The 24,364-nt window shown below is 41.0% G+C and overlaps 1 protein-coding gene across 17 annotated transcripts in view; it reads right to left on the bottom strand.

Annotated features, from left to right (window-relative positions):
* CDON (cell adhesion associated, oncogene regulated) overlaps nt 1-24,364 on the bottom strand; it is a 103,802-nt gene that overhangs the window by 15,621 nt on the left and 63,817 nt on the right. For all 17 annotated transcript variants that reach the window (XR_007120911.1, XR_007120910.1, XR_007120912.1 and 14 more), the window contains 7 exons: nt 22,922-23,125; nt 20,917-21,098; nt 20,238-20,343; nt 15,642-15,764; nt 11,870-12,091; nt 9,442-9,722; nt 6,243-6,322 (listed from right to left, as the gene is read on the bottom strand). Coding sequence is in view for 14 of the 17 variants with exons in the window: in XM_047691385.1 (XP_047547341.1) it covers nt 6,243-6,322; nt 9,442-9,722; nt 11,870-12,091; nt 15,642-15,764; nt 20,238-20,343; nt 20,917-21,098; nt 22,922-23,125 (1,198 nt within the window). In the remaining 3 variants the exon portion in view is untranslated. The remainder of the gene's footprint in view (nt 1-6,242; nt 6,323-9,441; nt 9,723-11,869; nt 12,092-15,641; nt 15,765-20,237; nt 20,344-20,916; nt 21,099-22,921; nt 23,126-24,364) is intronic.

A 24,364-nucleotide genomic window follows, 5' to 3' on the forward strand; every position in this document is an offset into this window, starting at 1 on the left:
TTCATCTGTCTCCTTGGCTTAGACAGCCGACCGGCACTTGGACCTCTAAATGCCCAAAACCAAATCCGTCCCTTTTTCTCAATATGTCATTTTATTAAGTTCCCCCATCTGTCTGTCCTTCCTTCCTTTCTTTTTTCCAAGATTTTATTTATTTATTTGAGAGAGAGAGTGTGAGCAAACACAAGTTGGGGGGGGCAGACGGAGAGGGAGAAGGAGACTCTTCACTGAGCAGGGAGCCTGACATGGGGCTCGATCCCAGGACCTGAGCTGAAGGCAGATGCTTAACTCACTGACCCACCCAGGTGCCCCTTATGTTCCTCATTTCTATTACTATTACCATGGCAATTACCATGCCACCCATGCTTGAAACTTTCTAATCATTTTGAACCTCCTTTATTTTTCTAGATCCCTATCAGTCAATGGCCAAGTCCTAAAGGGTCCCACTCTAGGGGACCTGGGTGGCTCAGTCAGTTAAGCATCTGACTCTTGATTTTGGCTCAGGTCATGATCTCAGGGTCATGAGATCAAGACCCATGTTAGGGTCCACATTCAGCGGGGAATGTACTTGAGATTCTGTCTCTTGCTCTCCCTCTGCCCCTTCCCACCCCTCTCTCGCATAAACAAATAAGCCTTAAAAAAAAAAAAAAAGATTCCCACACTAGAACCTCCCCCATCTCTTCCTTGCTATACCCGTTCCTTGCACGAAAGCTAGGGTCTTCTTTACAGAAACCACCAGGCTGGTCTCTTCCCTGCAACCCCACTGTGCCCTGCTACCACTAATCAAGCCTAAAGACATCTCTCGAATACAGGGCTCCCCTTCTCAAAAATCTTCCAGAGAAATACGATGCAATTAACCCACTGTTTTTCAACATTTAACCAATATCCCCACTTCTGCTTAACATAAAAAAAAACTCACATCCCTCCCACACCTTTATTATTGAAACATACATGCCTCGATTAAAAAAATACAATATTGCTTAAAAAAAAAATGCTAACCATCATCGGAGCTTTCAGAGAGTCACAATCCCAGATGAGGTTACGATAACAGAATAAGGAAAAAATTTGAAATACTGCCCGAATTACCAAAATGTGAAAGAGACACAAAGTGAGCAGACACTATTGGCAAATGGGCATCGACAGACTTGCGTGATACATGGTGGCCACAAAAACACAGTATCAGCAAAGTGCGATAAAGCGAAGAAGCACAATAAAACGAGGCACGCCTGTGTTCACCCTTAGGTGAGCCCTCATCTAACATAACTAAAATTATGCCTCTAAGTGTGTCCACCTTAGTTCAACGGGCATTCGGAGATGTAAAGGTGTTGTTAGTGATGTCAACATTCTAAAAGTGTAAATGCACTAAAATTGTGCTTCTCTGCCTCTCAGCATTCAAAGCTTATTCCAGATTTTGTCAGTTAGGGTATCTTGAGCAAAGATAGCTGTTTTCGATTTCAAAGTCAAAAGAGTTAGAAGCTTCAAATTTAATGATTCCAATTTTCCAGAGCTGAAGGTAGGTATTTACTGATATTTATCTGGCAGATTGCTAAGCATCAAAATCACATAATGGCTCATGGGAGCCAGAGGAGACATCTGGCTAACCATGGAGGCAATGCAGGCAAGCCAAGACTTGCCCTAAACAGGCAGACACTCATGTAGGAAAGAAGTAAATTTAAGCCAGGGACAAACAGAAGCTGATTTTCTCAGACTAAAGAGAACACACCTATGTTCCTAGGTAAGAGTAAAACCCCCACGCATGAAATGCAAGAAGTCATCAACTTAAAAAATTAATAGAACTGTAACTGCCCATTCACTGTCTTAAAGGGAAAAAAAAAAAAAAAAAAACCAAAACGTGTAACAAAAGCCCCCAATACTATACACATATACTCACTCACACACACATTCACCCACACAAATATACAAATGGCCATGAATGCAAGATGGTAGAAACCGCTCATAAAAGTTCTTTTAAGAAATGGGATGTCTTTTTGGTACCAGGAGTAACTTCATCATAAAGACATGATTAGCAGCAAATTGCCAAAATCTATCATCAGAGTATGTTGGGGTGATTTTACATTTCCTAGGGCAATTTTCCATTTTTCAGATAAGGATATAGCCACAGAGAGATAATGTAACTTTCCCAAGATTGCGGATTTAAGCAGCAGCAAATCCTATGTCTGTCTGCTTATTCTCAAGCCCAAGGTTCTCCTGTAACATCGCTTTAATGCCAATGTTGAACTGAGATCTGCCGATGGCCACAAGAATCACATAGAAAAATACATTACGTATCAAAGCCATCTATGAAAAACCCACCGCAAATATCATTCTCAATGGAGAAAAACTGAAAGCTTTTCCGCTAAGGTCAGGAACACGGCAGGGATGTCCGTTATCACCACTGCTATTCAACATAGTACTAGAAGTCCTAGCCTCAGCAATCAGACAACAAAAGGAAATTAAAGGCATCCAAATCGGCAAAGAAGAAGTCAAACTATCACTCTTCGCAGATGATATGATACTCTATGTGGAAAACCCAAAAGACTCCACTCCAAAACTGCTAGAACTTGTACAGGAATTCAGTCAAGTGTCAGGATATAAAATCAATGCACAGAAATCAGTTGCATTTCTCTACACCAACAACAAGACAGAAGAAAGAGAAATTAAGGAGTCCATCCCATTTACAATTGCACCCAAAACTATAAGATACCTAGGAATAAACCTAACCAAAGAGACTAAGAATCTATACTCAGAAAACTATAAAGTACTCATGAAAGAAATTGAGGAAGACACAAAGAAATGGAAAAATGTTCCATGCTCCTGGATTGGAAGAATAAATATTGTGAAAATGTCTATGCTACCTAAAGCAATCTACACATTTAATGCAATACCATCCATTTTTTTCAAAGAAATGGAACAAATAATCCTAAAATTTATATGGAACCAGAAAAGACCTCGAATAGCCAAAGCAACATTGAAAAAGAAAGCCAAAGTTGGTGGCATCACAATTCCGGACTTCAAGCTCTATTACAAAGCTGTCATCATCAAGACAGCATGGTACTGGCACAAAAACAGACACATAGATCAATGGAACAGAATAGAGAGCCCAGAAATGGACCCTCAACTCTATGGTCAACTCATCTTCAACAAAGCAGGAAAGAATGTCCAATGGAAAAAAGACAGCCTCTTCAATAAATGGTGTTGGGAAAATTGGACAGCCACATGCAGAAAAATGAAATTGGATCATTTCCTTACACCACACACGAAAATAGACTCAAAATGGATGAAGGATCTCAATGTGAGAAAGGAATCCATCAAAATCCTCGAGGAGAACACAGGCAGCAACCTCTTCGACCTCAGCTGCAGCAACATCTTCCTAGGAACATCACCAAAGGCAAGGGAAGCAAGGGCAAAAATGAACTTTTGGGATTTTATCAAGATCAAAAGCTTTTGCACAGCAAAGGAAACAGTGAACAAAACCAAAAGACAACTGACAGAATGGGAGAAGATATTTGCAAATGACATATCAGATAAAGGGCTAGTGTCCAAAATCTATAAAGAACTTAGCAAACTCAACACCCAAAGAACAAATAATCCAATCAAGAAATGGGCAGAGGACATGAACAGACATTTCTGCAAAGAAGACATCCAGATGGCCAACAGACACATGAAAAAGTGCTCCATATCACTCGGCATCAGGGAAATACAAATCAAAACCACAATGAGATGTCACCTCACACCAGTCAGAATGGCTAAAATTAACAAGTCAGGAAATGACAGATGCTGGCGAGGATGCGGAGAAAGGGGAACCCTCCTACACTGTTGGTGGGAATGCAAGCTGGTGCAACCACTCTGGAAAACAGCATGGAGGTTCCTCAAAATGTTGAAAATAGAACTACCCTATGACCCTGCAATTGCACTGCTGGGTATTTACCCTAAAGATACAAACGTAGTGATCCGAAGGGGCACGTGCACCCGAATGTTTATAGCAGCAATGTCTACAATAGCCAAACTATGGAAAGAACCTAGATGTCCATCTACAGACGAATGGATAAAGAAGATGTGGTATATATACACAATGGAATACTATGCAGCCATCAAAAGAAATGAAATCTTGCCATTTGCGACGACGTGGATGGAACTAGAGGGTATCATGCTTAGCGAAATAAGTCAATCGGAGAAAGACAACTATCATATGATCTCCCTGATATGAGGGAGAGGAGATGCAACATGGGGGGTTGAGGGGGTAGGAGAAGAGTAAATGAAACAAGATGGGATTGGGAGGGAGACAAACCATAAGTGACTCTTAATCTCACAAAACAAACTGAGGGTTGATGGGGGGAGGGGGTTGGGAGAGGGGGGTGGGGTTATGGATATTGGGGAGGGTATGTACTATGGTGAGTAGTGTAGTAGTAGTAGTAGTAGTAGTATGCTGTGAAGTGTGTAAACCTGGCGATTCGCAGACCTGTACCCCTGGGGATAAAAATATATGTTAATAAAGCTTTAAAAAAAAAAAAAAAAAGAAAAAGAAAAAAGAAAGGATGAATACCCAAGTTTTGTAGCAACATGGACGGGACTGGAAGAGATTATGCTGAGTGAAATAAGTCAAGCAGAGAGAGTCAATTATCATATGGTTTCACTTATTTGTGGAGCATAACAAATAGCATGGAGGACAAGGGGAGATGGAGAGGAGAAGGGAGTTGAGGGAAATTGGAAGGGGAGGTGAACCATGAGAGACTATGGACTCTGAAAAACGATCTGAGAATTTTGAAGGGGTGGGGGGTGGGAGGTTGGGGGCACCAGGTGGTGGGTATTGTAGAGGGCACGGATTGCATGGAGCACTGGGTGTGGTGCAAAAATAATGAATACTGTTATGCTGAAAAAAAATAATGAATACTGTTATGCTGAAAAAATAAAAAATTAAAATTAAAATTAAAAAAAAAAAGAAGCTCAAAAAAAAAAAAAAGAAAAGAAAAATACATTACGTCTTTAGGCAATACCATTTGTCTCAATTAGGTCTATTTGATTACTTACCAGGTGTATGAAACATCTTTAGTATGTTCTTAACAAACTGTGATAAAGCCTACAGCCAGCTCAGGACAAAAATATGGCTTCAATGTTATAAACAACTTAAAATTTAGCTAGGGTCAGACAGAATTTTAAAAATGTAACAAACAACTCAGTACACAAAATAGGCAGATAGCTCTTGCTAACACAGACACCCTAAGATGGGCTAAGTAAAAGATAAGGACAAACCTCCAGGAAGTTTTATTGCTTTTGCTATGTGACTCTCAAAACACACGCTGAGAAATGTACTGGTCAATCTGTAGTTGACCAGCTACTTCCAAGTTCTGGTTTTGGTAATTTCCAGACACAGCTCTTAACCTTGTAAATGATTTAAAAAATGTAGGTCCCATTCCATTTCAATAATGAAATACCCAAACTCCAGTCCATACTTATATTTAATGTACTAGCTCTAACACAATTGCTAAATTGTAGAGTTTTAGGGCTGGGGAGGACTTCTGAGACAATGTAACCCAATACCATTGTTACGGGAGAAAAAGGACTAAGGTTTCTGAAGGACACAACTTTAAAACAGTGGAAAATCTGATACTCTTTTGGAGTTATTATGTATAGAGGCAGCCTGAAAGCTTCCTTGATATTGTCAAAATTGAAATGGACATGTTACTCTACATTTTTCTATCTTGTGTGAAATATTATAAGTGCACATGTCACTTAATGATTTTTTCAAATCCCCCAAAAAGAAAGCTTCGGAAAAAAAAAGTGAGATTTTGCTACTTAATTATTGCAAGGTTTTAAGAATTTAAAAAAAAAAAGGTACTGAATAATCCTGTAAGAAAATTTATGAAAACACATTACTTTATACATTTATCTGTCCCCTAACATTCAAACACACTCTCATTCATAACAGAGTGGAAAAGAACAGGTGAAAAAAGACAAAGTCTGTATATAGAAATGACTCTAGAGATTTCACAAACATCAAAACTTTTAATAATATCTCAGTAGGAGACAGTATCTTTAATACTGTCCATCTATCTCAAGACCCCAAGGCTCAGAAAGGTAAAGATTACAAAGCAGGGCCAAAAAATTAGTAACAGCCCTCCACTTAAGTCTCCAAATTCTGAGATTTATAGCCTAGGTACTGTCAAGAACCTCCTTTGGTGGAGGGAGCAAAAACAAGAGTCCTACCCCATATTCCCAGCAACCCACGCAAACACAGAGCCGTGTACCTGTTGTTGTTCCGACAGTTTCGACAGTTAACGCACTCCAGCGGGTCGGTCCGGGGTACTGCTGTGTACAGTCCACCACCCTGGTCAGGGACGGAAGTACAGGGAAAAAGAGAAACACACATCGTGAAGATACCACAGACCTGAAACTGAACAGCCCCAAATGGAAAAGCCAGGCCAGTGATAAACAGCTACACGGTCTATTTCAACCAACCCCCAAACAAGGTTACGCTTATCATTCTTCACCAATAGTTACAAGCGAGTTCCATACAACACTGAAACTACACTTTACAAGCTGACGGCCATGTTTTTTCCATGTATTTTTGTCCTGAAAGGAGCCAAAGAAATGGAGAAATTTAGTCACTTCCCCTTCAGTGGTTCAAATCTACTGGGTCCTAAATACACTGTACTTTAGAACCTCCTGTTCATTTTTACTTTTCTAGCAGTTAAGGAACGATTCCACGTGATGCCAGTTAGAGAAACAGGGTGGAAATCTGTTTGAATGATGTCATAAGATAAACCCATCTTCATTTTCCTGTAATTATTTCGATTAGGTCTGTTCACTTGACTCCACTAAGTTTTAGAACACGTTATATTTTTCCAGATGGAGTAGATTCTCAGCCAGCAATGACTTGGAGGGGAGGATTAATATTTTGATGTTGCTTTTGGCGGAAACTGCCCGGCAATTAAGAAAAATGCCCGGATTAACACATACCTCATTGTAAAATGCTTGCTTGACATATATAATGTCAAGAGTTCTCCACAACTGATGTTCAGAATTGAACCAGCCTTTCGGTCACAGTAAAAACTCTGCTTTCAGATGAAAACCAGCAGAACGGAGTCTGATAAGGGTGGGAGAGGTTGTCACAGTGCACCCAAACCCAGGGCAGTTCTTCAAGGTTAAGGAAAGTTCAGGCAATTGTTTTTCCCAGAACACTTTCCATTTCCATTCATCCCGTAACAACAGCCAGAATCTAAGCAAACCCAAAGTACTGAAAACGTCCCTCAACATTCTTGATCCAACTAGCAACAGGGATTTTTAAGAAAACATTGTGAGAAAGAGTAGCTTCTGTTACGTTCCATCTGTGAGCAGAAGCTCCAAAGCTTCGCAAAATGAAGTCAGCCTACGGGGTAATGTGTTACTTGAATCACCAAACACATCAAAGTTAATTCGATGATTTTTATGATCACCAGTATTTTGAAAACTTCCCCACTTCCTCCCACCCAGAAAAGATAAGAAAACTAATGAGTAAAAACCACAGATGAGAGCCTCTAAAATTGTACACCTGAAGGGACAACTATTATTTAAATAGTAATTCATTGTTCAAAAAAACCCAAATTGCCATGTCCAAATCCTCAATCAAACATCAGGTTTATTTTTTTTCTTCTTGCGGAAACAGCATGTGCTATTCAAACCTTAATGTTCTCTCCTTTCGTTTCTTGGACACTGTTAGTAGTTTGGACCAGGAATGGTGACCAAAACGTTTACGAAGTCTGAATATAAGCCATGTCTTTCCACGTAAAATAATGAAATCATTATTCTCTTTTGGTAATGAGATGCACTCAAGCAAACTAGGTATTTTTCTACAATACACTAAAAATAGATCACCCAAAACCCATTAGATGCCCAGCTCTAAGATACAAATATGTATTACAGTTTTGCTCTCCAAATGCAATATTTTACTAAATCTTTGTTGAAGTTGAGGATGAAAAAACTCTGAACTTTTTCAGATTTTAGCACTTCGTGGGTTATGGCAAATTTGTCTGTAATCAGAACAATGACAAAAACTTCAATGAGTGCTTGATTACACAATGAGTGCAACCAAACGTATCACCCATTTCATTGAAAAATGAAAAACGTGGATGCACAGCCAAACAGTGTAATAAATCAAACTTCCTAATGCAGAGAACCTCTTTAACCAGCATAAATGTAAAATACACTAGTCATTCTATTCCCATTTCAAAAATTAAACTGTATCACTGAATTCTCCCTGAAATAAAGCGTTTTTCAAGGTCTATCACTCCTTGTGGCTAAAGAATACTAATATTATAAAAGGCAAAAATCCCGGGGCACCTGGGTGGTGCAGTCAGTGAAACACCCGACTTTTGGTTTCGGCCCATGTCATGCTCTCAGGGTTGTGAACTTGAGCCCTGCATCAGGCTCTGCACTTGGGGCAGAGTCTGTTTGAGACTCCCTCTCCCTCTGCCTCTGCACTTCCACTCTCTCTCTCTCTCAAATAAATCTTTAAAAAAATAACAAAAAATATAAATAAATAAATAAATAAAAGGCAAAAATCTTACAGGCAACAACCCTACCGCACGTGGGACCCAACAAACAAAAGTAACTATAGGTCGGAAGTCACAATCTGGTGGTCTGCAGATAGGTTCCGCGTGGCCTATGCAATGCTTCCAAAAATTGGAAGTAGTTGCCAACAGGTAAAAAACCTGGCAATTTTGCCTAGATTTACAAGATATTTTGGAAAAAAAATCAGAAAACCCGGTAACCGCAGGCCCTCAGTACTGTGTGCCCATAACTGGCGTGAGCTGTAGCTAGGGCTCTCCGGGCTGCGAACACCTCCACCTGCTTTGCTCAAGTTCACGATCTACCTGGCTCTTCTAAAGCCTATGAGTTTTCAGACTCTGCTCTAAATAAAGCAAATTTAAAGTACTGGGTCCACTCTACGCCCAGTGGTATTTCAAACTCTCAAGGATAACTTTCAGGGGCGCCTGGGTGGCTCAGGGGGTTAAGCCTCTGCCTTCGGCTCAGGTCATGATCTCACAGTCCTGGGATCAAGCCCCGCATTGGGCTCTCTGCTCGGTGGGGAGTCTGCTTCCCCCTCTCTCTCTGCCTGCCTCTCTGTCTACTTGTGATCTCTCTATCAAATAAATAAATAAAATCTTTGAAAAAAAAAAAAGAAAAAGAATAACTTCCAGCCAGTTCATTAGTGGGATTCCACTTTCACTGTGAAATAATTTTAAAATATGAACCAGTGATTTATATATGATGACGAATGTAACTATCACCTGACAACAGAACACTTACAGAGATTACTCTCCATCAAGGCGCTGCCAGTAACACAGACTACTTTTAGTATAATAAACCCAGGTTTCTATGTTGACAAAAGCCAAGTAGGCTGACCCTGTTCTTGCTCCCCGGCACCATGGGGCATAGGGAGGCTTTATTTATAATTAGGTCTCTTACATTTACTAGGTGACGAGGATGTTCAAAATCCGCATGTGTCCTGGGTAGTGAGCTTGTGTGCCCTGAGTAAAGCCCTCCGTTTAAGCTCCCATTCATGACTCCACTGACTCCATTGGGGATCTTATGGTGAAGATGGGAGCAGCCATTGCTGAGACCGCCATTGCTTATGAAGCTTCCATGAACATTCCCATTTATCCGATTTGTGCCAGGCAGAGTAGTATATTCCACCATCTGCCCGTTAATATCTGACCCCTGGTAGAGATATCCTGGAGGGTCATACTCTGTTAAGAGAGAACAAAAAGGCGGGGGGGGGGGGAAGGTAAGATAATGAAAAAGACAATCTTCTTGCTTAGGCAGTTTTATTAATAAACCCCTAAGAAACTATAAATACACTAAAATAAAATGCCCTGAATGTGTTCACTTAAAGTCTAATTATGAGATAGGTTTTAAGAAAGTTATGGCTCTTTCCTTGTGTGGAGACAGCTAGGAACTCTGAGTTAATTAAGGCCTTGTTAGTGGGAAGAGAAATTACTCAAGAGAATTAATAAATCATGCAAGTTGCAACCATCTGAGTACCGGCAACATTAAAAGAGAGTGTTTAAACTCCTACACACTTCAAAGTGCCGAGGGAAATTATAAAACAACAACAGAAGGCAAATGTTAGGTAGGATATTTTAAATTGTAATAAGCAACACTTTTAAATGAAGGATGGAGCTGTGTATACATCCACTGATAATCGGTTCCTTGGTTCATACAGCCCATGTGAAGTGGTGGGGTACTAAAGGCAAAAGGCTAATGATTCCATTTCCTTTTATGAAAAGCACTTAAATAGTTGCCTCAAAATTCAAAATTCCAGAGGCACACTTGCTACACGTATTTAGAAAAAGTGGAACAGCCCTTAGAAAATACAGCACTTAAATTGTACAGGACTTGTTGGCAGAGTTTTGATAAATTCTTCAAAGGTCTTAGAGCAGGCCAAATACTAGATGAGGTGTCCTTCCTCCTGTTACCCAACTTCTTGCACAGGTGAGTTATCGTCAGTATACCTGCGTATCTTTTCTGCTAAACTATAAGCTGACAGGGGTACCTGGGTGGCTCAGTGGGTTAAGCCTCTGTCTTCAGCTCAGGTCATGATCTCACAGTCCTGGGATCGAGCCCTGCATCGGGCTCTCTGCTCAGCAGGGAGGCTACTTCCCCCCTCTCTCTCTGCCTGCCTCTCTGCCTACTTGTAATCTCTCTCTCTCTCTCTCTCTCTCTGTTAAATAAATAAATAAAATCCTTAAAAAACCCCAACAACTATAAGCTGTCAGGGCAGAGGCCAGGTTTAGTTTCTTACCACTGTATCCCCATTGTCTAACACAGTGCCAAGCACATCAAAGACAATCAGTGAGTATCTTCTGAATATGACTGAATGGAAATCACTACCATAAATTTCCATCTTTGAACATATCACCAAGTCACAAAGGAAAATGACCTTAACAAGATCAAGCTTGCTTAGATGAATAGAGCAGCACTTCTCTTTTAATGACTGAGTGCACACTCACAGGATTAAAGTCAATGACACGATAACAATTTAGAAAAAGACTCAATCAAATGTTCTCCAACCCTTTAAGCCTATCACCACCACTACCACCACCTCTCTCCCTGTCTATCCCCTAGAAAGCACCAGTTCAATAGAAACAAATCACCTTTTTTTCTTTCCCCCTGAGCTATTAGCTTTGATTCTCTTATTCTGGAGTCAAAGGGGAAACCAAAAAACCTCCTCCCACCAAAGACTAAAGTCTCTGCCTGATTCGATCCCCCTGTCTTATCAGAGCTGGGAGAAACAAGAAAGGTGGGGAGGAGAGAAACTAGGGAAAGAAGAGGGAAAAGGGGTTCTAGGTTATCTGTTGTCATATGGCACCATCACTCCCACTACTAGACACATGTAGCGGGAAAGAGATGCCAGGCTGGAGCAGTACTGGTACCTCAGGGACTGAAACAGGACCTTAACTGAGGTCATTCCGTAACAGTAACTTAGAAAAGTATTCCTCTCCCTCATTTCCAGCCTTTCCTACTCCTATTGCCAAGACCTGCACTAGTACGGAGGTGTTCCCGCAACAATTCCACAGCCCATGCTTCAAGAACGCAAGCTCTTCGGTGGTCTGACAAAGCCAGAGTTTCCTAGCACAGAGTCGGCTATTTACTTAGAGACCTGCCCGGTTCTGGCTTTGTTGTTTATTTCTACTGGGCAATTTTATGTGATGCTCCACTTGCTCTGGCTGACAGCTCAAACAGTCTGAAAGTCACCTTGCCTGACTGCAGAGTAACTGACGCACTTTATACCGTGACACGAACCCACGACAGTATTAGGGATCAATATTTATTCTGACAATATTTTCCTACCCATCTTTAGAAAAAGACAAGGAAAGAGTGATGAATGGCTCACTCTGTATGGTGTTTTGCTGGCGGTTCTTCCACAGGCACATGGCAATGAAGACCATGAGAATGAGGACCATGACACCAAGCACACAGCCAACAATCAGATACAACATGTCGCTGCTTCTGCTGGGGCTGCTTGCAGGCCCGGCATTTCGTCCACTTCCTGAAGCACTGGGAGGGGTACTCAAGTCTTTGACGGGATACTCAGAAGCTCCAGGAAGGCGTTTCACTAGTTGACATACAAAGGAAAATATGATGTCAGAGTGAATACAGACTCTGTGGAATGGTTTACTCTCTGAAGGAGGTCTGGGTAGGAATGCACAGCCAGTCTGTTTACACTTGTTACTGGGATGATCTGACCACCAGTGAGTCACAGCAGGGGCTCCAAAGCTGAAAAATCTGATGTGCTGAAGTCTCGGTCCACAAATACTAGAGAAATCATAACATCAGAGAAAGAAATGCCCTCGGCGTAACCCAACTGCTGTCTGATTACCTGCTCAACCTTATGGATGGGACCGAAACTCCTCTCTATGTGACCACTTTGAGCTGAGTATGATTCAAGATTACATATTTTATGCCTCTTTTATGTGACTGAGATGAAAGATCTGACTTTGGACCAAACAATTACATACAACGCCAAAAACCTCCCGCTTAACATTAAGCATTCCAAAACCATTGACCTTTGGGGTCCACATAAATGCAGTTCTTTATCTTAGTTCGTTGATACTCTGGAAAATAGTGACAACAAAAGCTAATAACAGGTGGGACTCAAACCCCATTTTCTCTGTCCTCCAATAATATGTTCTTAATGCTTTAAATGCCATAGAAAGCAGCAAAGCACAGTGGCCGACGCCTGCTCTCTGGAACCAGACGGCCGGGGGGCATATTCTGTTCCACCACTTATCCCTAGCAGCATGACCTTAACCTCCAGGAACCAGTTTCTGCATCTGGGAACTAGAGATAAAAATAAAATCTCTACAGCAAGGTTGTAATGAAGAGTAAACGAGTTAATCATGTAAAGCACTTAGAACAGAGCCTGCCACATGGCAGTGTTCAATCCACTTTGTTACTATTAGCTATTATATTTCCTGTTATGGCTCCTAACGACCCAGTGGAGCAGAGTGGTCCTTAAAAAATTCTACTTCAGGGGCGCCTGGGTGGCTCAGTGGGTTAAAGCCTCTGCCTTCCACTCAGGTCATGGTCTCAGGGTCCTGGGATCGAGAACCGCATGGGGCTCTCTGCTCAGGAGGGAGCCTGCTTCCTCCTCTCTCTCTATCTGCCTCTACTTGTGACCTCTAAAAATAAATAAATAAAAATATTTAAAAAAAAATTCTACTTCAATGGACATTATGTTGGGGTTCAATTTTCTAGCACCATTATGCAGAACAGAGCTAGGAATCCATAAAGAAGAGGCCACCTTCCAAAGGACAGAGGTCTCCAACCCTGAGAAATGGATGAATAGTTGGCAGAGACTCTAAAGGAAATTCCTACTTCAGGTGGGATGTTGGATTAGACAATTCTAAGATCCCTGCCAATTCTAAAGAAAACAAACGGGTTTCTGAGGCAAAATAGACGTTGCAGATCATACATTAAAGATCACAATTACCCAGATGGAAGTCCATCGGCTTTATTCACTCTTCATTTACTCTTTATTTATTCATAATTCTACCAAGCTTGACGATTTTGCCAGTCTCTGCTAAAGTTAAAAATTTCTGTGGTGGGGGCGCCTGGGTGGCTCAGTGGGTTAAGCCTCTGCCTTCGGCTCAGGTCATGGTCTCAGGGTCCTGGGATCGAGCCCCGCATCAGGCTCTCTGCTCGTCAGGGAGCCTGCATTTCCCTCTCTCTCTGCCTGCCTCTCTGCCTGCTTGTGATCTCTGTCTGTCAAATAAATAAATAAAATCTTTAAAAAAAAAAAATTCTGTGGTGGATGGTGAGTGAGACACATCAACAGCAATAAGAAGACAAAGTTAGCACTAGGAAGAGGAGGAGGAGAAGGAGGAGGAGCAGGTGGGGAGAGGGAGGGGAGAAGAGGGTAAGGGAGGGGGAGGAGGAGGAGCCAGAGGGGGAGGAGCCAGAGAGGATGGAGGAGGGGAGGAGGAGAGGGGAGGAGGGAGCAGCAGCAGGCAGAAGAGGAAGAAGCAGCTAAGACCATGAAACAAGAAAAGTGAGATGAGAAATGAAAGAACCAAAGAAAAATCATGACAGTCTATGATCTTTAAGGGCAGGGGGAAACGGCTGGCCTCAGCACCTCTGTCATTCCTGGAAAACTTTACTGAATGACTAAAGATAAGACAATCATTGTTCACAACAAGAACCTTGACTCATTTCTTTAAAAGCAGAGATTGTGTATCCTACGTTCTCTTTTTAAACAGGCTAGGAATTGTGTCATACATTTGAGAAAGTTATTCAGTATGAACGGCTAATGTTTTAAAGAGGTGTTTTCATTTGTCAGTGACCTGAAAGTCTGTAGGTAGAACCTTTTCTTCTCCAGCAAAGTCTCCTCTTCCAGCAATTAATGAGGCATACAATTATAGACACAGCTATATCACAATACTATTTAAACAATATAGTTATTACACTGTTGTCTGTGTTTTGCCTGGCTAGATTCTTAAATGTCTTGTGGACAGAGATGATAAATTTCATTTTTATTTAATTTTGCCCTAAGTATTACAACACTCTACAGGCAAGTAAGAAATGTCCATTAACATATCACAGTGACTGGGACAAAAAGCCCCTCAAATATATACTAACCAAAGTAAATCCAGAGGTCTGTGTATATATAGACTTAAAGGTAGATTTAATATGTGGGTTTTGCTACAGAAAGTCGCATGACTTAGCATTAAAAGATGGAACTACGTCTTGTCTTTATAATTCCATTTTTCCAAGCCTCATTTTCTTCATTTTTAAATCAGCATCATAAAATCACCTATCGCAGGCACAAAAGGTTGCCATTCAGCAGCCTTTTCCTCCCACAATAGCAGAGCCCACTTCCATTCAGCTGTCCACTCAAACCCCACACAACTCGAGTAGGTCCTGGTCAATCATTCCATTCCCAGGGAATGATCTGGGGAGCACAGTGTGACTGAGTTCTGACCACCAAGACTAGAAGGGTGTGGGGGATAGGTGAGGATTTGGGGAAATTTCCTCTTGTTCTTAAAAACAGACACAAGTTAAAACAGTCCCTTTTTTGGTCCAATTAACTGAGACTGGACATGAGTTTTTAAATAGCCACGTAGCTGTTTCTATCATTCATGTGTAGCACTGCCATCCTAAAAACAGAAGACACTGCACAATCCATGCATTGGCAGAGTCAAGAATTTCAATTTAGCATTAGCACACTGCTGACGCTGAACTGAGCCACCATGCTTAAGAAGTAGGCAGTGTTATGCATAACCGTCATGGAAGAAGCCACTTAAAGCGTACAAAGTGCTCTTCCTGAAAATTATACTTTTGTTTTGAAGTTTTCTAATTCTCGCAGCAATTCCAATTTGCAGAAATTATCCAGCAAATGCTTCTACTCTCTTTGTGCAGAGAAAAAAGAAGGGAAGTGACTTACTGAAATTCATGAATACAATCGATGCTTAAGTAAACTAATGAGAGAAGTGCTTTAGCCAATATATTCTATTTTCTGTTGGGATGGTCTTAATACCTACACCTAGGGAATGGTCCAAAGCAGATGCTTCCTTAGGTAAACACATCAAGAGTCAGAAGGAATAATGCAGAATTTGGAATTCCAGCACCATCAGGGGACAAAGCTCGAGCTCTCATTCCTCTCCTACCTTTAGTTTCGCAGATCATCACGTTACTAAACTCGCTTTCTCCCCCTTCGTTGAAGCACTGCATTTTAATATCGTAGGAAGTTTCTGGTTGCAGATGGCCAATCATGTGCCACTGCTTTGAACCTAGAAAGAAAAAATATAAAAGAAATTTTACGTATCGTATGACCTGCAAGGTGATCTCAAAACAAGGCCGGAATAGCATGTATCACCATAAAGTCAGTCTGTGCAATGAAAACCATCTTAATAGATGTATTTCAGTAATACTCCCCAGATAAACAGCATTTTTTTTAATGGGCCACGAAACAAAGGACAAGAGGTAGACTGAATTCAAGCCATACCTGTGCGTTGGTACTAATACTCTGCTTTGTTATAAATAGTTAGTGGTGAGTCTTTCATAAAATACATGTTGGCTTTATGCAGAGGTGAAGGAAAAACAAAAACCCTCAAGTCCTCTGATGCCCCATTTTAGCCTAGCGAGTCAATCTACTCTGTCCACCAGACAGGAATACTGTACATGAGATCCACAAATGGTGCCTTATCCAAGACAAGTGACCATTTATTTACAAGACAGGTCTTAGAGAAACTCTCCATCCCACTGGACTGAACGTGACACGAACGGACAGCTCAGCATGTGCCTGAATAAATGGTTGAGAATCATCAAAAAGCAAAATCTACGAGGGGAACCTATGGGTTCCTGTTCCCACTATTTCTCTTCTTTTGCGTCAGGGTCACCAAGCCACATAATACCTCCAACAGAATGATTTTGTTATCCACAGCACACGGCCGGTGTTTCATCTAGAAACACTCTTCAACTGAGCACTCCTGAATGCCTCGCTCTCCATGTTCACTCCCATGGGCATGTGATGAACATTAATAAACAGGGACACCTCTGCCAGATTCAGTGAACTCTTCAGGCACCTTTAACCCCTCTTAGAAAATACCTCTTCAAGCTGTTTCCACAGTTCCTGAGACACTCAACTATACCACCTACTGATTCAAGACTTAATTGAAGGGGGAGGAAAAACAAAACCAAACCAAGCATCCAAGTATAAATCTACTTGGCTGATAGGACCAAGAGCACTAGGTTCCTTTCTAATTCAACACAGACAAAAATACTCCAAACCGGAAACACAACCCCTTTTGCAGGTCACCATCACAAAATCCCTCTTTCATAAAGACCCACAGTTTACGCGAAGAGAATCTGCTTGTTCTCTGGGACCAAGGGACTCTGAAAAGCTTGAGAAGTAAGGAATTCTATGCCCCCTTTGTAAGTGTAAAGAGGATCCTACAATAAACTTGACTCAAAACCTTGACTCAAAGACTGGAATAGACCTACTTTGAAATTCCACAAACTTTTTCAAAGACTTCTATTTTTTTTCTCTGTCCTTGGGTCCTTTCTTGCCCAGCCCTACCCTCACCTAACTATAAACATTCTCCCAAATAATTTCCACCCCAGATTTGAAGTTTTCCCTTCAAAGCCCTAGGCAAAACGGAATTAAACTACACCTCTGATATGTTACAAATGAGAGAAAACTGTTAAAAGAACACAAATCTTGTTAGATTAGGATTCCACTGTTAGGGTAATTCTTCGAATGGCTAAATGACAGAAATCACTAGTAGAGACAAAGAGTTTTTACTGATCATTGATGAATAAGACAGCTAAGTGTATTATCAGGTTGAAAGTCAACCAACCAGCATAACGTGTGCTTAAACGGGTAATTTTTTTCTCAAAAGATGTTTTAGAAAAGGTGAGAAACCAAAGCAACAGGCTTAGAGATTAGGATGCCTGCCTGATGCTTTCATTTATTTGAAACTCAACTTTGTAAGACACAAATATTCATCACAAAGGCACTGTCTGCCAGAAACATTTACAGTTTATCCCAATGTGGAACTTAATTCAGAAGATAGGATAACTTAATATCATTGCTCTTAGTGGATTCTTTAACACTGTAATTGAATTTCAGACTTTTTTCCCCAAAAGCTTAAACAATTCTGAGTCAATACAGAGAAGTAATCTAAAACTTTAAAGAGAACATTACGTGCAAAGGGTAAATACTTTTGTTCCTTGGTTTGGGAGAACAGCCCAATAGTTTAAAACTACCACAAAAAGAATTTCAAATGCATAAACTTGAAAATAGGGAATAAGCAAATTACACAGCACAGTGAAGCCCACTTAAACATCTAACTGTTTCGTCTACTAAGTTTATAAACAAGTTTTCTGTGAACCAGAAGGCAAAACTCACATTTGCAGACACTACTAGTGGATATAGAAGCTCCCATAAAGTAATTTCCCAGTTCCACACACTATGTTTACACCCCACAAGCTCACAAAAGTTCAAAGATTTAACTAGAGAGTATCCTTTAAAAACTGGTGACTGGTGGATATTTCTACAGAGTGGAACCAGGAGAGGTAGGGAAAAGAGAGACATGGAGAAAGAGAAAGAGAGAGAGAGAGACAGAGAGAGTTTTCCCTTTACTTACATTTACCTTGTTTAGAACTATTTTATAGCAAATGTTTAACCTCTGCTGAAAGAGTTTAAAAATGAAAGTCTGACAGCCCCACATTCCTAACCCAGCTAAACTAAAATGAAGACCTCACTAGGACTCAAATCTCAAATAGTGACTAACAACTCTTAACCATTTCTTCTTCTTGGGTAGCTTTTCTAGAAAGTAAAGAGTGTATGGAAAAGTGCCCCTAACGGAATAGTTTGTTGAAGTTCATGAACTGAATGTACCCGTGCTACCAATACCTAGGTCAAGAAAGGAAAAGGTACTGGCACCCTACCCCGCATGCTTCTTCTGGTCACTTCTCCCTCAGGACAGCAACTATCCTAACTTCACAGAATAGTTTGACCACTGACAAGTCTCTTCCCTCATTTCCTCAATTCTTCATGTTTAAACCAGATTTTAGAAACTGATTTGTTTCCTACTTTTCCAGATGAAGAGAAATAATCACTCTTTGATTCAAAAAATATTTACTAAGCACCTACTATGTACCAGGTATTAAAACTCAGATGATAACCTTTTACTACTTTACAAAAGACACTCCACCGGATAAACATTAAAAGGAATGCCACAATATTTAAAGAAGCCTGATAGAGCATATTTAAACTGACTTATTATAAGGCTACTGCTACCAAAAACGATAGCCAGTATCCGATGTCAAGAAGTCACATGAAAATAACCTTGGCCTAGGGCTGTTTTCTCACATGACCCATTTGGGATGTTAGCAATTCAGAGTCAGAATCTTGGAGTGCAAAAAAACCCTCTGAAGATGACTTCTTCCCAAAACAAGAACCCCTTCCAAGACACCATTGAGAAATAAGCATCCAGCTTCTACTGAACAGCTCCAACATTAGGGAGTTTCTTATTTTGTTAAAAATGCTGCACAGAGGGGTCTTCCTTATGCTACTTCCTGTTGGCTGCACTTCCACCAACTGGCAGAGCTTCTCCTCCGCTTAACAGTCAGTCAGGATGTGAAGACAGCTGTCATGTTACTTGTTTATCACCCCATTTCCAGCCTCATCATCCCCAGACATTCCCTTGTTCTTTCTGGACTCCAATTGTTCCTTCATTCGATAAATCCCAAACACCGCACCATTGTAGGGGCTGGGAATATAACACGGGAAGCAAAGGCTCCTTGCCTACAGAGAGGCTAAGATTTAGTGAGGGAGACAAACTAAGTAAATAACTTCATATATCCATACACACACACACAGACACACCCGCTCCTTACACAGCAACCATGATGACATCTACGACAGAACCATAAAGGCCACAGTTAGAAATAACACCCAAGGTATCTCACATACAGAGGCAGGTGTTATCCGAGGAAATGACATTGAACCACACAAAAGAAAAGTGCAGTGACCTAAATAAGACACTGGAAGAGGAGCCCAGGAAGTAGCAGGAATTGCCACGTGTCATTGTCCCGAGGCAAGATAAGTCTTGGTGCACACAAGGAAACTCAGAAGGCCAGTGTGTCACAGAAGAAACACGGTGGGGGGCAGGAGGGTGAGGAAAGGGTGCACGAGACTGGCGGCCGGTGTAGACAGTGGCCAGCAGACCATCTGCAGCCTTCAGACCACATGCAAAGTTCTGGATCAGATTTTAAGTGCAGGGGAAAGGCAGTTTCGGCACCCTTCACTGTCTCGGCTGGTTTTTACTCTACGTATATTCCAATTTCTCAGCATCTCTAAAAGTGGATTACATGCTCAAGATGCACTTGTTCTAGTACAGACTTCAGTGGAACTGGGACTGAGACATATTTTTTAAAATACAGTAGCAGTTGCAAGTGACTTTTATACCCAGGTTACCATTCATTTAAATAAAACAGAAAACAGAATTCTTTTTCAGATGAACTGCAGACAAATGGTATCTCCCCCATACTTCGGTAATTGTTTCTACGACCAAAATGTAAGCTACTGCATATATTAAATTGGAAAGACGGTCTTTCCTTGGGAAGAAGTCAAAGTAATAGTGGACATAACAGCTCATGCTTTCTCTACCTTAACCTGCGATGATGGTTCTCATAATATTTAGAAACCCCCTCCATCCAAGCTCTTTACTGGGACTCCAGCTTGTCAAGGGACTTACCTTCTACCACATCCCTCTTGTAATCACTGTCATTATCACTATCTGTCGGCCGGTAGTAGATATAAAATCCTTGAATGGGAGTATTATTGTTACTTGATGGAATATACTAAAAAAAGAGAAGCAAAGACTTGTAAGGACAAAAATAAATGTAACTTTCAGAGCCATGAAGATTCCTTTATCTGCGTGGTGATCTTTTTCTAGCTTCATTTTGCAAACATCCTTGATGGCCATTTTGAAGTTAATTCAAAGGTAGTCAAAGGTATTAATTAAGCACATTTAGTTTTTCTGTTGGGCTGAGCAAAAATAAAGTAGTATATTTCACAAGGTTCAGAAGCAGAAAGGGACATTTGGTTCAAAAGAAACAGATCCTGAAAGGATAATTAAGTTAACACTTGGATGAGAGCTGAAGAGACAAGTTTATTTTTAGCCCTGCCCCACTTACCCACATGTGCTTTCAGACAAGTATCTGTGCCCTTCAATTTTCCCCGACTTAAAAGTTAAAAACATTTGCTATTCATAATATCGTGTCACCAGAAAAGTAAATCGATCGTTAACATGGCCAAATACTTAAAAGTTAAAAACATTTTACTAATCACAATACCAGGTCATGAGACCATTAAGTCGATCGTCAACGTGGCCAAACGAGAACGTGTCTCGATAGAGAAGACATCCCACTCACCGTCCACTTCAGCATGATCTGGGTATCGCTGACAGCTTCGGTATATGCGATGTGAGGTCCCGTGATCGGACGGTTAGAAAAACGATTGGGGAACCCAGCCACCTGATAAGGACGAGATGCCGAACTCCGGAAACTCTCGCCATAATGGTTGATAGCAATGACCCTAAACTTGTATGTTGAACCTTTTGAGGGAGGGAAAAAAAAAAAAAAATAGTTTTTAATAAATGGCCATACGACAGCTGAAGGTATGACAGTCAGAACAAGACAACTGCGCTCAAGTCTCCATGTTAACAAACACGTCCTCTGAAGCCTATACGGTAAACTGATTCCAACCCGCCTGCCAGCTTCTGTCGGCCAGTAGCGTGTGTTTACGATGACCCAGATTCCAAGAGCTTAGGAGGAGTGACCAGGAGACAATGCCACGGAAGAGGAATGACGTCTGTCACAGAAGGGGCGTGTAGAGAACGGGAAAGAGCACGTTTACTCTCTTTACCGTCATGTTCTAAAGTCATAACCATCAAATACAGTATTAGTTGAAGTATCTGTGCTCCAAACTAGGGTCTTTTCCCTTTGAAAGAAACCACCGAAGCGAAGTTTAACAGGGCAAATACATTTCAGAAGGGGCACTGTGTGGGTGACAGCAGATGTCACTCTGATTGCAACAAGAATAGGATAAGAAGCAGCAGATTAAAAAAAAAAAAAAGAATCAGGAGCAGATTTAAACTACAACAGAAGGCATTTATTTGCATTACATATTAAGTACTTAAAAAAAGAAAAACTCTAAGGACTGTGAGCTTCTGAAGCTCTGCATCTAAAGAATAAACGAGACTCCTCCAGCGTGTTTCCTGACAGCACAGACAAAACCACTGGGCTTCTGAAGACGGTGTTTTCCACCTAAAAAGTGCTATTGAGTCTCACCCTCATTTAAAACTTGTCACCTTCTCCCAACAATACCTACAGGCCCCTAAGCTCATGTTACCTGTTCAGACAAACACAGGCATTTGCTGCTAAGTCCATCTAAAAGTCCATAAACAAAATAGTCATGAAACCTAACAGATACAAGCCATGCAAATGCATCTGTGATGACGGCTTTTCTCTCATGCGGTTTAACTACCCGCATGCAGCCTCAAGATAGTGGGGTGATGGTGGGGGAGGGGGGCTTCTTCTGCTGAAATGAGACTTACAGAGCAAAGAAGACTTAGGTGTTCTCTCGTTTCCATAGCCTAAGCGCTAAGTATAACTAGGCTGAGGTTCATCATTAGAGCAAACAATTTTAGTCAAATAACAAGCAATTTTCCTCTTAAAACATGTAATCATAGCAAAACACCTACACACACATACACAAAGATGACATCGCAATACTCTTTCTAAGTTACTGACAGTTAAAGATATCCAAAACCCAGAAAAAAATTGTAAGTAAATTATACAGATGATAATTATTAAAAAACTGAGTTTTTGAAGAATTTCTAATGATACTGGAAAATGCCTGTGATATAGGGAAAATGGGGTCATAAAACAGTATTTATGGCATGATCCTGGCATGATTTATGATATGATTAAAAAACAAAAAAGGCTACAAAACATATACCAAAGTGTAAACATTGCTTATCTCTGGATCAGTAGGTTTCGGGTGACTTCTCTTCTCTTCTCTCTAGTTTCTTTCCTTTCAAATTTTCACAGAATAGGTTCCCATTACTTTAACAATTAGAGGAATACAAATCATTACAAATAGGCATCTAAAGTCAGCACAGGGCGTGTAGGTGGCTCAGTCAGTTGAGTATCTGCCTTCACCTCAGGTGGGGATCCCGGAGTCCCGGGATCGAGTCCCACGCCAGGCTCCCTGCTCCTCGGGGAGTCTGCTTCTCCCTCAGCCCCTCCCCCCACTCATTCTCTCAAACTCTCTGGCTCTCGTGCTCTCTTTCTCAAATAAATAAATAAAATGTTCAAAAAAAAAATAATGAAGTCAGCACAGATGACAAAAAAGGAAATGTTTGAGTATTACTACCTGGCTCTAAGCTACGAACTTCCACAGAAAGTTTGGAAGGAGGTATATCTTCAGCGGCCACCAGCCAATCACTGGTCCTCATCCGTTTGTATTCGACCTTGAAGGCAGTGATTGGAGAACCCCCGTTGGCCCGAGGAATCCAAGTGACGTAGACAGAGGTCTCCGATGCCGTGGAGATGGTAGGCCGGTCAGGTGCCTCTGGAACTAAACACGGAAACATCCATTCCAATAACCCACGGTGTCAGAGACAAGAATAACTCAAATAAACTGAAAGGGATAAATTCCTAAGCAACATTTTATTAAAGGTTCATCACCAAACTTATTAGCAGAGTTAGTAACATCATCATAACTATCTTCCCGCCCCCTGTTAAAAGCTAACAGGCAACGAAATGGCCAAAAACAGGAAATAAAAGGAAGGAAAAGCAAGATATATAAACTTGATAATTAGCTCTAAAAAACTGAAAGTAAATGGTAATGAGAATAGTGACCATGCTACTTTGGATTCAGAGCTAAACAGTGTATAAGTTATTATTACTCGGTGCCTCGTGTCTGATTGTGCTTATAATTTACAGTAAATGTTTAAAATTAGTTGTGATTTTATTTAAATGTTTTTCTTAATCCACCCAAGCTATAAACACATTCAGCAGATGATCTACAGATTATTAGATAAGTCACTAAGGGTGCCCTGCTGTCTAGCCTGTGCCACATTCCTTAAGACCACTCTGTCTCAACATCTCTCTAGCTCCAACACAAATACATAAGAAAGAACACAACGACGTTGCCCACGGTACCTGTATGGAGAAAATGGCAGCATTTAAAAAACAAACTGCATACTGGATAAAAAGAGGAAAATATTCAAAGCAGGCAACTTTTGAGTGATACTTACTGTATTCCTTTCAAGTTAGAAAGCAATGGAAACAGAATGAATAGAACTGTTAGTGAATCTCTTTTTTGGTCCTAGATAACCAACAACTTCCGTCAACTGATTCCCAGAAGGTTAAAACTCATCCGAGAACAAACAGCACAGATCGAACAGAAGATTATTAGGGAAAAGAATCTCTACATAGGAGAATCATCAAAATCTAAAAGAAAAAGCGTGTGACATGAACAGAGACGAGTTGGGAGTTTGGGGGCACCTGGGTGGCTCAGCAGGTTAAAGCCTCTGCCTTCGGCTCAGGTCATGATCTCAGGGTCCTGGGATCGAGCCCCACATTGGGCTCTCTGCTCAGCAGGGTGCCTGCTCCCCCGCTCTCTCTGCCTGCCTCTCTGCCTACTTGTGATCTCTGTGAAATAAATAAATAAAATCTTGAAAAAAAAAATTGGAATGTGAAGAGCAGCCACAGTAAAAAATGCATGACCTCCAAGAGCCCCAGTTTCCTCAATTGTAAAACCGACCGGCTATCTTCCTCATAGGGTTGTTCGGAAGATTCAAGAAATCATTTC

This window comes from Lutra lutra, chromosome 10 (assembly GCF_902655055.1).
Source record: "Lutra lutra chromosome 10, mLutLut1.2, whole genome shotgun sequence".
NCBI lineage: Eukaryota > Metazoa > Chordata > Mammalia > Carnivora > Mustelidae > Lutra > Lutra lutra.